At 35.2% G+C, this 16926-nt stretch overlaps 1 protein-coding gene across 4 annotated transcripts in view; it reads right to left on the bottom strand.

The window, feature by feature from the left end:
* Positions 1-228: 228 nt before the first annotated feature.
* Positions 229-16926, bottom strand: part of LOC114942940 (pancreatic lipase-related protein 2-like) — a 192246-nt gene continuing 175548 nt past the window's right edge. For 3 of the 4 annotated variants that reach the window (XM_085482051.1, XM_085482052.1, XM_029318433.2), the window contains 3 exons: positions 2517-2864; positions 2161-2403; positions 229-1852 (listed from right to left, as the gene is read on the bottom strand). In XM_085482051.1, the coding sequence (XP_085338177.1) occupies positions 1437-1852; positions 2161-2403; positions 2517-2802 (945 nt within the window). In that variant the 5' untranslated portion in view covers positions 2803-2864 and the 3' untranslated portion in view covers positions 229-1436. Of the gene's footprint in view, positions 1853-2160; positions 2404-2516; positions 2865-3328; positions 3754-16926 lie in introns of those variants that run through there. The other variant, XM_085482050.1, reaches the window with a different exon arrangement.

Genomic DNA, 16926 nt, shown 5'->3' with positions numbered 1-16926 from the left:
TGTATCCTAATATATATTGTATATATGCGTGTACTTTACTTCTTCAAATATTTTCTGTATATTACATGACACTTAAAATTATATACAGAATTAAACTTTTAAAGTTTTAATGTTCTAAAACGCTCAACTTTCGTGAATTATATAGGTCTACAATGGATTAGTATAGTAACAAAAAAGACACATTTTTTAAATTGTTTTTTGTAAAAATATGATATTTATATTTGTACATGAGTGCTCTATCGTATAAATCTTATCACATTTTGTTATATTGAATATCACGCAACAATCATGGCCATCAAGCATTGTAGATTTAAAATACTTGGAATATTTCATGCATGATTCTTTTTAAAGAATAACGATTACAATTAATGCACTAGATATGAGCCATAATTGTCGTAGTTGCTGCGATCAACATTGTGTCTGCATCTACGCTAAAATTATTTGACGAAAAAGACTCGCGTTTAGAGCGAGACGAGCTTTCTCTCTCTCTCTCTTTCTCTTACTTTGCAAAGTTTTTATTTCTTCTTTTTCTTTATCTCGTGCATTATATCAAAATGATAAATATCTACGTCTGTTTACTTGAAACAGCCCGGAGCCTAAAATTCAACGCATGGTTTAATCCAACTGTTTTCCGTATCGCCTTATTATCTTTGTTGCTATGCACGATACACATGAGATATATTATGATAAAATTTAATGCACCGCGACTAAGTCCGCAGCTGGTCCGAGCAATTCGCGTTTCGAGAGGCCGTGTATCTCGCTGGATGTTTGCACGCGCGTGCACGGACCGAAGCGTTCGAGTCGTATATGCGGAGATAACGGACAACAGAGGAGAAATTGATATGTATATTTAACGCCGACTTGGCTTGCATTTAGAAGCACTGAGTATCCTTCCTCCGAGTATTTTGCATTTCAAATAAAATGTTACGATGCGTTTTACGTTATACGAGACGTATGTATATATTTCGCAAAATACGTCTCTCTTTCCCTGCTTATACACCCGGTAATAATTGGGTCGATGGTGAAGCAAAACGTCGCGCGCGCGGCACAACGCGGTATAACGCATTGTTTTGTTCTTTCAATAAATGATACACCGATGATCCAGAGTAGCCACCGATTTCCCGGCTTAGACGGGATTATAAGAATAGCGCGCGCGCGTGCGAGATACGAGAGCTTGCAATACTCGCGCTTGAAACAGCCGCTGCGGGCGGAAACGAAATTACGCACCGTGAATGCGTCCGATCGATTGCTGAGAGAAACGAGTTTAGCCCAGCGCGGATCTCCTTCCTGTTCCGCAATGAATTTCCAAATCCCAGAATTCTCGCTCTGACGCAGTCTGACGTAGTCAGGGAGTTTTTCGGCTCATATAATATATACATACACGTACATACATAAATACATATATTTATTTATATCTCTGTCTCTTTGTCTCTTTTTCAATCAATAAATATGCCTTTCGCGTATGGGGAATTCGAATTGGTTAATAGGTAATAGTCACCGCGCGCATCCAATTCCGACTTATGGCCCATGAGAAAAGTTTTCTGGTTGTAGCATAAACCCTTTTTAAATCGAGTGAAAGAACTGCAACTTCTCCCATGGAATCCTAACGAGCTGTCAATGGACTCGGCGAAGAATTTGTACGCACGAGAGTGGGAGCACACTCCACCGATATCCATTCCACAGCCGGCTTGAGATTTCCCTCCATTAGGATAAAAATCGGCATCGCCGATCGATTTTGAAAAGCCAAGAAAACCGCCACTCGTATGAATGATTTCCACGTATTGCGCGTCTCCGTTCGAAACCCTGGATCCTGGACGGGCTAAGCTAAAGCCAGGCAAAGCTGGATCTAGTCCTGGAACGTTCGCAAAAATTCGCATTACGTCAGTGAATATTTAAAATTAAATGACTATCGAAAAAATTAACGTGATATAAATTTTGCATTATGACATATTCTATATTAAAAAATATGTATTATGAAAAATATTGTTTTTCTGAAAAAAATAGTACTCTTGTATTTAAATAGTTTTTCAAAATCTATAAAGTTTAATGACACTCAAAAAAATAGTTACCTGTATGCATAACTTAATATATGTGTATATCACTTATTTTATAAAATATCTTTGATCGAATATCCCGTCATATAATTCGTTAAAAACTTACCTACAACGAAGTTGATTTCGCCCTCAGCATTGCGAGCAGCAATTCCAACTACATGAGCACCAAGAGAATGACCGATCAGTACGGTTTTCGACAGATCCATTCCTTGCTTAGCGAGGAAATTAATCATGGTCGAGACAAATTCACCGACCATAACGACACGATTAGTAGCCCAAACATAATTCCTCAAGGTTATTTTGCTCCAATCAATGACAATAACGTTGCTATCCTCATTATTTATATAAGCTGCAACACAAGAAGCAACAATAATTGACAATAATTTAAACAACAATATAAAAAAAAAATAATATTAATAATCTCACATTTTTTTTCGTTAATAATCATTACAGTAAACATACCATCGCGAATCAGAAAACATGCTGGACTACTTCCAGAATTCTTCCATCCGTGAGCTATAAAACGTGTCGGTTTGGTAGGATCAAAGTCGCTATTCTTTAAAGTATCCTGATCATTGACGTAAAGACGCTTTCCCAAGAAATGATCATTTTTCGTGTATAGGTAGAAAGAGACACGATCTTCGATATCCATCTGAGTTTCTTCTAAGGTCTCCACTTCGTCATCTAATGTTAGTTCCACGAGATTCTCATTATCGTCATACACGTACAGTGTCGTTTCTTTAAGCATTTCGTAATCATTTGGTGTAAAAATATCATTATTATTATATCGTTGCTCTTTCCTTGGAAGTGCTGTAATCACAAGCAGATGAAATTCTTAATGTGTAATGTTATGAATGAAAAAGACAACTTTTTATTAAGTGTCATTGAATTTTACAGATTTTTAATAGCAAGAATTTTATTTTTCTCTTTTTTCGCAGAAAAATACGATAAAATATTTTTAATATAAACGTGTCATTACGCTCGAGATATTTACATTTCGAAAATATCAAGTTTCTAAAATATATTCTATTACATAAAATTTTGCTATCGATTTTCTTTTTAAAAAAAACTATTTGCTTCCAAGAAATAATAGAATGTCGAGAAAAGGGAAGATATAAGAAAAAGTGATATATATCTATACAAATAAAAGAAAAATATATTGCACGTAACGAGTTTATGTTTCTATTTAGATTAAAAAAATTAATCTATAAATATGGAATCGTATAAAAATTCGTCTCTTTTTCTTAAAGAAAATAGACAGATATTATTTTTACCAGCCGCAGTGCAGATGAGGAAGAGACCAATTAAAACACTTAACTCCATGTTTGTCGTTATTCTAACTAACTTCTGCTACTAACGAAACGGTTGCGCGACCGCTTATAAAGCGATTATATATAGCTATCTTAATATACTTATCTTAATATATAATTTTAATGATAAGATAAATATGTGCACTCCCTGACCCTTCCCCTCATCTCTCTTTTTTACAATTTTATCGCAGCTGTGCGATTGTTCGATAATATCTGAAATATCTAGTTTATATCATAAGTACATTCGCACTTTCGATATTTATACATATGTTTACTGCATTATAAAATTTTGTTTGTGCTTTTAATTTTTTTTAACTTTTTACATGAACTACTTTTCAAAATATATCACAATATAAAAGCGTAATAAGAATACTATCAAATGCAAAGCAGAGTTGTAACGTAAACTATGTAATTTTGAATTCTATTATTGTAATTAGAGAGACAGGAAAAAAGATTTCGATAAAAGAGAATTCGCGAGAAAGAGACTCTCTCCAAGAAAAAATATCTGAAAGACCAATGCTTATTCATTATCGCTCTAATTTATTATAACTCTAATACGATTAAATATCTTTGAAAAACGTTTTAGTAAATTCAAACAAAAACAATAGCAATTATGAAAACTCGCTATAGGATACTTCAATTATAATTTCGAGCAATATACACGATCAATTCAGCAATTTTATAAATTTTTAAATCGTTTCTTCTCATTTCGAAAATTATTAAGACTCATTAAGAGAATAATGAGAAAATAATTATCAATATAAGACATAATCATTGAATTTAATAGGGCTAAAAAAAAGATTATCATGCATAAAATATATTTGATAATAGATATTAACATCTTACACTGTTAGTTATAGATATAATTTTCAAAAAAAGATAAATAAAATATATATACATATATATGAATTTCTAGAAAAAATAAAAAAATTTGTATATTTAAAAGAAGATACATTATTAAAAAAAACTGAAAATGTAATTAGAGGAAACCAGAAAATAAAATAATAAAAAACGTACAAAAAATCAATCAATCAATATTAAGATAGAGCAATACTTAAATAAATTTTTAAAAATTATTAATCTGCAGATCTCGTATATTACACATTGAAATAATTCAAATTAAATTTTACATACATGAATATAATGTACGTATAATAAAAAATCAAAGAAACTACCTATTACTAAAGTAAGTGAAGTGCAGTATAATCTTTAAAAACATCAATTAAGAAAGCAGTTATTTATCTCAATAATAATATCAATCTTGATAAGATGTCATTTATTGATATGTTTATTTGTTAAATGTCAGTTTTATTCAATTTGCAGCCTCTGATTCTATTATTGTGTTAGATTTCTCATTTTTGCGCATTTGCTTTGCATCATAAATTCAATTCAATTCTTATAGATTACAGATTATTCGATACAATTAATCAGCAAATCTTATTAACTTGACAAAGATCTCTGTTAAGATTTAAGAAATAAAAAAATTAAAAGAAGCAATCAAAAGTAATGCAGAAATATTAATGGATATTTCATCAAACAAACAAAGAGAGAGAGGGGAAGGAGAAAGAGAGAAAGAGAGAAGGATCGCACATCGCACGCAAAACACTAAAAATACAAAAATGCAAATTAATACAGCGTAACAATTTGATAAATCATTTAAATTTAAATAATAAATGTATTTAAAATATAATATATGATCGGTTAGCTCACACATATATTCTCACACATATTCTCTACAAACCTCAATACATCCCTTGAAAGAGTTTAATATTTTAAGTAAATTATTATTCTCTATATTATTATTATATTAATTATCGAGTTAATATCGGGTTAATGATATAATTAAGCTATCAAGTAAATGGAGTTTTTACGCAATTCACGCTTTGATTGTAATTTTATTTTGGACAATCAATCATTTGTATATCAATCTTGTTATCCGCATTATTAATCATTCTTAAAACACTGATAAGCATTAATTATTCACATATATATAGATATATATTGATTTTTTGATCGTGTTTTAAAATATTTACATTAAACATATGTTTATGCAATAACATGGTAAATGTTAGAACAAATATGTACGCCTTCGAATGATAATAACGTATTACAAGTTTACGATACAACAAAAAAATAAAGATAAGATTTAAACAAATAAGAAACACAATATAATATATTCATTCTCGTATTAAACTTAATCTAATAAACAGTAGTTGAATATCTAATAAAACTAATATATAAAAAGTTGGTATTACAAAAAATGATAAATATTATTTGGCTAATATTTTATATTTTAAACGTCAATAAATTTGATAAATACCTATTTCAAAAATTATTAGTACGTCAGTTTGTCAAATCGATATGTTCATTTTAAGTAATAATCTTTTTTTATTGATGTTAATTTTAAAAGAGAACATTGGAAAAGTGCATCGAGTTCATACAATGCGACTGTATCGATGCCTATTTATGGTTTAATCAAAACACATTTTGCGACGTACATAAATCTCAGACGGGCATCAACGTCAAACATCAGGACGAGGAGTTCCGATAATAGACGATATCAGACCATCTGATTGATCAATCGGTATTTCGCTCTGCATGCGTCTTCGACTAGCAATATAGAGAGTGGCACGTGTGAGAGAGAGGAGAACAACTTACATGTGTGTTAAATAGCTAGAAAAGCGTCCTTCTAAATACATGTTTTCCCACCGAGACATTTAATTCGCTCGTGCTCGCGGGTTTTATTCGTAATTGAGTCCTACGACGTGGCCCCCATGTCGCGCGTTTACGTAAATTTTAAAATATTCTAATTAGTATAATGAAATTAGCGCACTTATGAAAATTTCGTGGCATTAGCCGGTACGAGGAAGGCGACATTAACGTCTATGAAAATTTTCATTTGCACATTGACGCGAGAGACTGTTAAGCGAGCGCAGAAGGATTAAGAGACGGAAACCTGTTGTGGCGTGTGTTTTTTTTAAAAGCCGCGGCGGGTTCTCGCTCTCGGCGGTTACATTTCTCAGACAGAGAATCAAACAGGTTCGCGCTCTCGCACACAGTGCGCGGGATAAAAAAAACCAGTTTTAACGATCCGCTTGAAATTTTTATTGTACACAGCGCGCGCTTCACGGGATGCATCCGATACAAATACTACCCGATCTGTAGCGGCTATCGCCTTTGTTCCGGTGCGTTTACAGGTGTTGAATATTAAAATGAGATAGGTTTATCGGAAAAATCATATCGGAATGCGATCGGCTTGCGTTTTCCCCGCAAATTCTTCGTTTGCTCTCGACTATCGCGTTATTTGCAGACTGATGTGCTCTAATATAATTATCGACAAGAGGTGTATTAGTAAATATTGTTGTATTTCTGATACATTTCTCGCGCATAGAGATCTCTGTCGAGAATAAAGGAGAAAAGAAAGAAAGAAAAATATATAAGTCAAGTTTTCTTTTTTTTTTTTTTCCAAGTTCTCTCGAAAATTGATTTTTTTTCTTAGAACAAAAAAAAAGATAAAAAAGGTTTTTTTTATATTTTTCGACAAAATACAGGTTACTATTCTAGAACCCGTACAAAATTATGCTTAGATGACCGAAGACTCGACGTTCACGGTACGAGCGCTTGCGTGAAGCTCGAAAATGAGGGGGAGAACGAGGGGGGAAGCAAAGTGGGTGGTGGTCTGGGGGTTGGACGGGGAGAAAGGGGGAAGGGGAATCGGAGCTGTGAAAGCGAGGGCGCCTGCAGTGACTAGCCTCCATCGATTTACCGTGCGACGCCATCTTGCCACCCTACGCCACGGGGGTTGACCACCCCTCTGCCACCCCCTTGTCCCCCCTCGCCGCCGCCGCCCGTCGGGGTCACCCCCCTCGAGGCAGAGGCAGACATTTTGAAAAATGATTCCGAAAGTCATCGTGACTCGCACTGGCGTTTTTTAGCGGGCTCGACCCGGCCCGCCCGACATCCCTTTCTCTCTCTCTCTTTCGCGCTCGGTCTTTCGCACTCGAAGGGCCAAGGGAAGAAAAAGCGGACGCGCGAAAAAAAAAAGAAAAAACTATTGCGGCAAAAGACGCGGAAATAAATGAGCACTGGTTCTCGTCGGAGTCTGCGTGTCCTGGTTATTAAGCCTTAAGTGATGAGATTTTCGCGACACGCGCACGCTAGCCGTAACAAAACGCACCAACGTTTTTTATCGCATCGTTTACTCGCAAATAGCAGGATTAATCATCATCGCATTTATATATATATATATATAGTATATGTTTGAAATAATTGTATTTTAGATATATATTACCTGATACACATCTTTAATTTTATCGCAAAAACATCAAAAATGCATAATTTTAAGTTGTGTACAATCTCGTAATGTATAAAAATAACTAAAATAGTTCTATATTATGTGCCCATTTGATTTCTTTTTGAAATATCGAATTATCAGAGGAAGCGTGTTATTTTGTTCTACTTTAATCTGTATGTAACGATATCGTCGTTGCGTCGAGAATTTATGATTACCGCTCTGTAGCGCTATGTGAGATATCTGCAATTATGCATATGAGTAGTTCTATTTGTGTTTAAATATTAAACAGTTGACATTCTGGAATTACTTATTTTCGCTGAAGCTTTAATTTCTTGTAATTACAGCTTCGATATCGCGCAGGATGATTCAAAATTTGTGTCTATAAAATGCAATAATTATATTACAATATTATATGTATTAATATCGATACCGAAAAATATTGTATTAAATCTTTCAGAAAATGATTTTCAAGTAATCATTACTTCTATGATTTTTAATTTTTCTGAGAAATTTAAGGATTAAATTGAACGGAGCACTTAAGAATATCTCAACAATTTACGAAAAGGACGTAATATTTTAAATGGACGGTTGCAGCCTGTGGCTAGACATTCTGAATCAAAAGAGGCGAAAGACAAAGGTCGACAGGAGAGAAAGATTTCAATCGCGTCTACCAATCGTGGAATAAACAATACGGGCTTTCGAGAATGCACAGTGCGGTCGATCGGCTCTCGATTAATCAGAAAAAAATTCTTGTTTTCGCAAAAAAAAAGATCGCCATTCGAGACGATGGCGTAGAAACGAGGGATTCTAAAGTCTCGTGGGAAATGCAACGTGTAGAAACAAAATATATAAAATCTAATAAAAATAAGTCTTTTCCAATACGAGAGAATAATCTATCAAATAATATTTTTTGTACCGTCGTTATTATTATAATAAAGATCAAATAAAAATGATGATATAAGTAGCGTACATTTTTAAATTGCATTCCATTTATATTCCATTCGTGTAACATACAATAAAAGTATGTCAAATAGTATTCGTAATACATATGTATTCTTTTTTTTAATTTATCATAACACTGCAATATAAAAACGATAAGAATACGTCTAGCACAAATAAGAATGAAAAAAGAAGCGCAAAATGTTTCAATGAAATTCATAAGTGATAAAAGATAAGCATTCAATTGATGCGATAAAGAGCAAAAGAGATGAAAGAAGTGATGCAAAAAAATAATATAAAATAAGTTTCATCTGGAAACAATTCATGCACAGAGGTTATCACAAAAACAGGCTTCACGTGCGCGTCCGCAATTGAATTTCGACGAGAATAATGGGCGATCGACAAATTTACAGAGTGGCAGTACATCGTCCTCGTTGCGCAATTATATTTTTATATCATGCGTTTTACATATGCTTTACATTTAATTAATGAATGGCTACGTGCAACGATAACAAGCTACGCGTGGCCTTTTTCCCGCATACAGCGTAAAGCGAAAATGGAAAAGAAAAAGCGTTCGCGACACTTTGAACTTGATTGAGAAGAAGAACACAGTAGGATGTAATTACGTTTTAATCGTATATCACATTCTGAGAAATATTATGTAATTACGATATCGAAATATTGCGAGATAAAAACACGCATCTGTAGTTTATCGATCACGGCATCCAGATCGATATTTGTATACAAAAAATTAAATAGCCTTTCCAAATAATTATAAGGGAAAAATACTCGAGATCACAACGAGAGGAAGAATAATATGAGGAGCAGGACGATGGGAGGCGCAAGTATAAAATCGATCGTTCTTTTTCTATTGCTGTCCAGCTCAACGAGAAAATAATATAAATGACAAATGTTCCAGAGAAGGTAACTAAGATCTACTTGTTCGACTAATATAGTAAAAAAAGAATGTATTGCACGGGCGTTCTTAAGACGGCAAGAAGTGACGCTCGTCGGAGTTGCCTCAATAGATGCAAAAATAGATTTTGCGCTCGTACCGGTAATTGAATTTCGTGGAGGATAATGGGCGGCCGAAAAATACGCGCGGTCGCGTTAGATCGCTTTCGATGTGTGGCGCGCGGGCATTCAGCCAGGCCAGGATGGATCCTTGATGGCTAGATTTAAAAAACCGTCCCCGTTTGCCACCCCCCTTCCCCAACCCGCCCTCCCTGCCGTCCCGTATATAGCCGCCGCCATGTGTTACGGGGGTGGCGGCTCTTCGTAATGGTATTTGCGATGGTAGTGGTGGCGGTCCAGTCGGCGGCCTCTATATAACTGATGGTGCTTCTGAGTGTCAGGGCCAGGCTGTCCACTTCTTTGCGTGCACATGTGTGCGTGCGTGTACGCGCGTCCAGGCGATTTGCACGTTGGCCGGTTTCTAAGTACAGCTAGCGTACGAATTATATACAGGGTGTCGTAGCTTCCTCGCGGATTTCCTTCATATGTGTATTCCTCAACGAATTTAGAACTAATTCATTTGCCTTGATAAGAACGATGAGATTCGAAAAGATCTTAAACTGCACACCAAGATAAGAAAAATTAATCATTTTCTTTTTCATTTAATAGTATTTTGAAATTCTTTTTTGAGCAACATTCGAAATTATGTATCTATTGTATTTCGTTACAAAATTTAAAGAATTTATTAAAAGTTGTAGGTGAAATTTATATTAAATCAAATTTCCGTTAAAGAAGAAACTTTATATTATTTTAATTTTTTTAATTTTTTAATAAAAAAGAATAAATAATTTTATATATCTTATATACAGTACAATAAAAAATTAAATTTACATCTATAATAAAAAACAATTCAAGTTCAAGTTGATAATTATGGATGTTTTGTGAATAATAGAATGTTCCGAATTATTGATTAAGAAAGGCTTTTCTGATAAGAGATTACATCGTACTTCAGATAACCATATGTGAAAGATAAGATGACATTTTCAAGATGTATAATCTCGCTAGAGAGAAAGAGAGAGAGAGAGAGAGAGAGAGAGAGAGAGAGAGAGAAATAAATTATTTATTGAATACGCTCTTTAAGTTACGTGTCACTTCAAACGTATCGTGTGTCAATCATATAATTATTTAGTCGATATCATAATATTCAAAAACTATTGAGTTTTTTACTACGTTATCTTTTCTGACAACGAGTAGAAGAACGTTTATCTACTATTATCTTATTAAATTTTTATTCTCCAAGATCTCCCTCGCGATGTGAAATTGAATTAACCGTCTTAACTTTAATAGAGCTTCCTCTCTGACATTTCAATCTTCATAATTCCAAGCATATGTCATATCAATTACGAATCGTTAATTACTGTCCAAAGACCGATCAGCTTCCAAGCAGGAACTTAATCCACTCGGCGAATGTCTCTGCCTTATCGAGATTATTTTCACTCGAACCTCTGCGGCTCTCGCCGTCGCGTGTTTCCACGGGATTACCCGTTAAGCGGCGCAAGTAGAACTCCGGCTTCATCGGTGATATTGAAAAGGAAGGTGGGAAACGTAGTGAACGCGCGGTGTAGAGGGCGAAAATAAAAGAAAACGCAGTCGGTGCGACGAGTCAATTAAGGTCGATCGAGGAATCGTCCTCCGCCTCTCGCGCGCGTACACGTGCATAAATGTAGACATACACACGCACATCATATATGTATATATATTACAAATATATATATGTGTGTGTGTGTGTGTGTGTGTGTGTGTGTGTGTGTGTGTATGACGAATCTATTGAACAGGGTAAACGAGAGCGGAGCCGCCAAGCGTGTAAACCGAGCGAGTGCGAAAGAGAGGTCGGAAGGCTGCGGGGAGAGAGGGTCCAATGTGGGGATATTCGGGGTCAAACGTTAATACACCTACATAGGAACGAGTGAAGGAACGATGCCAACAAGGTCCAATCCTCCTGACAATAATCGGATTGATTAAAAGTCGCCGTCGTCCACCACTATCATCTGCCACTGCCACGTACTGGATCGCAGGCAAATGCAGCTCGATTGCGGGTATCCGAATAGGCAAACGCGATTTATAGGCGCGTTTTATACACGCGTGTGTGTGTATTCGCGTACGTAAAATCGCGACGCGCGATGAAAAATGCCATATCGTTTGCGTTTGTTATTAATAAAGTCATAATTGCACGCGGCCAGATTGTACGACATTGAAAAAAAATTAAAAATATTTAAGCACGATCGTAAATTAAGATATATATATATATATATATATTTCGGCTGCGATGAATTTGACTACAAAACTTAACTGCTCACCCAACGAAAGAAAGGTCCAATAAATGACGACAATAATGATCGGTCACAGAGTCAGCTTAAACTTAGCGTGCTATTATCTCTTCTTTTTTTCTACGTACATGAAGAAAAGAGAGAGAGAGAGAAGGGGGGACCGTTCGTTGGTTGTTAGGCAATCTCGTAATTATTCACCGGGAGACGCGACTGTATCAAAGCGGCGCTCTAATTCCATTAGGACCGAGTAAGATAACCGTGATTACGGCGGGTTTGAAAGGTGACCGAGGGAACGAAGAGCGACACGAGTCGCTCGAAGAGTATAGGATACGATAAAGGTAGGAACGCGAGTCAAGGCAGTGGATCGATATTTTTGACTGCAATTTAGTCTGTATTTAATCAACGTTTAATCACCTCATCAACGGGCCAGGTTAATCCGAGCGTGCTACCTACCGTTGCAACCGCCTTTATATGCTTTAGCACGACGACGCCATATTTAAACTCATCATTATTCGGCGCACTAATAGAGCCGCGCGTCGAGGAAAATTCTCTCGGGATTCTGACTCGCGTAAAAAAGGTAAGCGGGTCGTGCTGAATAGCGATCGAAGCCTAAAAGGCTACATGCATGTCCAAATCGACGTATCTAGAATCAGGAGGAACGTTACATTTTATAAAGTTTTATTTGTGAAGTAGAAGAGCCCTTCGGAATATAAACGCTTTCTTCAAGATTAATATTTTGTATAGTAGTATATGTATTATATATTTAAATCGCATCCAGCAAATTTCATAAAATTATAAAAACAGATAAGATTCATGCGTTATCGAAATAAAAATATTGTCGTCAAATATTACGAACAATATTATGCAAATATTGTGCAATTTATAATGGGTTGCAATCAAACTCGAAATATTTTGCAGCAATATTTTCTCTTAAATTCTAAATAGAAAAAAAGTCCTGTGAAAAATAATAGTAAAACTGGTAGACCGTTCTTTTAATTGTGTAAAGAAATTAACGCAGTAAAGTCTGCTTCTCGCATTTAGCCCTTTATGGGCCGCAGAGTCGTTTCGAAGGTCTAAATTACCAAGGGCCGGTCCTTCGAGTTTAGGACCCGACCCCGTCTCAACCGGGGTTCTCCATTCCCTTCAGTCCCTTAACGCCTGGCGCGGCTGCCGACCTCTATAAATTCCCTCAGGATTTTTCTTTTCTCTACTTGCCTTAATTAAAGCTTCCCCTTGCTAGCCGACTAGGTACGACTACGCCTATGGACCTGCTCTTTCGCGTCACGTTTACTCCAGCTATGACATTTCCACTCCCGACAGATACACGACTAAATGTCAGACAGAACGAAGGATGTCGAGGCATTTAAAATTACGTAACGATGTACCGTGACACAAAAATAGGCTTGCGTTGCATTTTATCTTGTCGTTTACAACAAGCATAATTTTATCAAATGTCTCACAAAATTTTAAGTTCGAGCAAGAAATGGACAAAACGTAGCGTGAACTATGTAGGAAATAATTAAATAAATTATTCAATTTACATGTTTAGATTTAATTATGATCTAAAGGGAAAGAATAAAAGGGCTTGTATTTTCGTTTTGTGGAAGAGTTGCACATTATAAAAATAATTATAAAATTTAAAATGTTATTAATAATTTGACATCTTTAATAACCAGTTTTCTGCCAAATATATTGCACGTGATATGTCGTTGCAATAAACTATGTTTGCATTTACTTAACATGTAAAAAAAAAACTTTGCATAAGTTTGAACGATAATTTCGCAGACACCCGGTAGCTTCGTTATTTATTTGCAAAAAGTCCTCTCACATAGCGAAAATGCCATTTTCCGTCGTAGCCGGGAAAGTTTTGCGAGTCGAGAGCGTAAGGAATTCCTTAAGCTAAAAGCATACGTGTCCTCATCCCCCGGTTTAAAAACTTTCATCCCTTCTACGCGAGCGCTCTGGCATCGGTGGTCGTGAAGTAGTTCGAAAAGTTTTCGCGCGCAAAAAGCCGAGCTTTTCGCACTTTTCTTCGTCGCCTGCGCGAAAGGATGCGCGCAATAGCACGAAGGAGGGCGAAGTCGTAGGGGATGGTTGAGGTGGAGGTGGCCGTGCAATGTTAGTGGCGACGGTGATGTTGGGGGTGGAATCTGAGGGTTCGAAGAAGTAGCTTCGAGAGTGGGGAGATCGACAGATAAGAGAAAATGGGAATGAGGGAGACGAAGCGAGATAGCGAAAAGTGGGGATATCAGTCCCTTCGCAGAATGGGATATTAGAATTCTTAGGTGAATAGCGGCGGAATACTTCAACGATTAATTTTAGTGCTTTAAAGCGGAGATGGGAGATAGTTTTTGTTTCGACTCGATATATAAAGAGAAAACGCGAGAGAGTTGTATCTAATTTTATATTTTTTTTTATAAAAAAATCTTCTCGCTCGAATCTCTTCATAAAAAATGAAGAGAATGTCACGATTATCCAACTTTGTACGTTATATATGTAAACATCAGATTTTAATACACATTTGTGTATAATTATCAAATGTTATGCAAATCTTTGCAAAATATCAGTTAAAACTTTATATCTTTATTCTATTTTTTTTTAAACACGCGTCAATTGGATAGAATATTTTATATACATATCTCTTTAAATAACATTTCTTCCGTTTAGTAGGTACTTGCTATATATAATTGTAAAATTTCTCCAAGTCTACAAAGATTTCCTTAAGTATATATTTTATTAATAATAAAAAATACTTCATATTATTATATAATAATATGTTTATAATTTTGAATAAATTTTGTATTGCTGCGACAAAAAAAATTAATAGAATTAAAAAATTTTACAAGTTGTCTATAGATAATGTTTAAAGTTAATATCAAAAATAAAGCGGAAGATCTGATTGCTTCATATATTTTTGAACAAGACGAAAGCTGTGTTATACTTCCGTAAGACGTAACGAACGGAGACAAACACCTCCATATCGAAGCAAACGGCTCCATAATTCTAGAGCGATCTCTACCTCGATAGTACCTTCTAGATAAGTGTGCGCGTTTACATAGGGTGCAGGTGCAAACGGGGGTGCTATTGGTAAACCGTGGTAGGTGATAGGGACACACAGGCAGGGTGGCATCACGGAGTACCTATGTACAGGACACGTAGTGAAAGAGGATCGGCGAGCTAGAGCGAGCGACCGGGTAGCCGCGCGGTGAACTAGCTGCTATCCTCGAGAAGCTTTTGCAAACCGAGTCGAACTTGTCGCTTGCGTTGTGTGCGGTGCTGATGGTGGGGAAACTGGTCGGTCGATGCGCTCGGTCGCTGCCGGAGCTGCAGGGGGCTGTTTTTGCGGGTGTGGCTTAACGCACCCCCTGTCGTCCCACTGACCCTCGCCTCCTTGCCCCAGGAACTACCAACCCTTCTCACCGCGCCTCAACTACCTAACCGTCCCCCTCCTCCCCTTTCGCCGCGGTCCTTGTACTCGCCTTCTTTCCCCCTTACCTATTCTCACCCTTCCGCCCTTCCGACTAGCGCCCGATTCTAGCCCTTGAGGGCGACCATGAGCGCGAAACTAGAGTTTGCCCAATCGCGTCTACGTGATCAGCAAAGTATACTTTTCGGGGAATGCACGTGAAATATGGGGAACGACTTTCCGCGACTTTTACGTGCCCGCCATACTAGTCCAACTACACCATCCGATGAATTTGCGTTGTTTGTGTGTAGTCTCGATAGCGCGCGCTATATTCCGACTATTACGGAGTTTCGCACATGCATTCGCGAGATTAACTTTATGCTCAGTTTGATGGCGAAAGAAATTGTAATCCTCTCTGAATGTCGTGAATAATATTCTACTTTTAACTTTTCTATATTTTTAATACTTTTAGCTTCTCTGTATTTTTATACAAACCTATAACGAGATTAAAATACATTAATACTATACAGGTAATACAAAAATTGATTGTTTGATTATATAAACTTATGATTAATAAATTTCGCATAAAATGTGAATAGAAGAATTAATATACAATGAAGATGGCATTAAATTTATCATGTTTTACAAATTTTGTAACGATTTTAATTGATTCTCCCAGTATGTCGACTTATAAAGTGCACACTTAAAAAAAAGAAAACATTCCATTTGATAAAATTAAGAATGTTTATATATGACTAGATTGATACGATCAGAAAGAAATAAAATTTATCATGTTGATTATAACACGATAATTTAATCGTGTATTGAAATCTATCGTCAGTCTAATATATAGAGTAATTCGATATATCTATTAAACGATATTCTTCTAGTAAAATATATGTATAATTTCAATCCATATACATTTGTGGATATATAATTTAAAATATATATATATATATATATATATTGATAACATAAAGAGAAAGAGAAAGAAGAAAAGTAAAAGATTTCTTTCATATTTATATTAAATATTAAAAGTAGTCTATATATATAAAACAACTCTACAATTATATACACATAATTATGTATGTATATAACAATACATTAAAAAATCTCATAAAAGATTCTTTCAAAATTGATAAATACTTAAAGTTTTTGATCAAAGATATCACAAAAAATAACTACATAATAATTAAACTCAGTTATTATCAACAATAAGTATTTGAAACAAATTAAATTTAAAGCTAATACGTAATAAATTAATAAACAATAACATATTTCTTAATAAAAATTATAATGTATTACTTTATAATTTTCAGGCAAAATTATTTTCACATATCGTAAATAATTATAAAATAATCGATGAATTAATTAAATACAGTCCACTGTCACGTCGTATTTGAATTGGTAGATATGTATCTGTTCGATTAATATTTCAGATAGGATCTCTATGTGTGTATTTTAGATATATTTTGTATTGTGCAAACTGGTCAAAAAAAATATACAATATATATTTAAGCTTATCGTTAAAAGATCCTTAAAGCTTGTATAAGCGGATAAAAGAGAGAGAGCTTACTTCGTAATAATAAAATGTAAATAAAAAGTAGGATCAAAGCAGATCTTAAAATGCAAAAAGAGTCGG

The sequence above is a fragment of the Nylanderia fulva genome, unplaced genomic scaffold, assembly GCF_048542155.1.
Source record: "Nylanderia fulva isolate GAGA-0341 unplaced genomic scaffold, ASM4854215v1 Scaffold2, whole genome shotgun sequence".
In the NCBI taxonomy this organism is placed as follows: domain Eukaryota; kingdom Metazoa; phylum Arthropoda; class Insecta; order Hymenoptera; family Formicidae; genus Nylanderia; species Nylanderia fulva.
The sequence above is the reverse complement of the archived record's forward strand: the minus strand, read 5'-3'. Positions and strand labels throughout refer to the sequence as shown.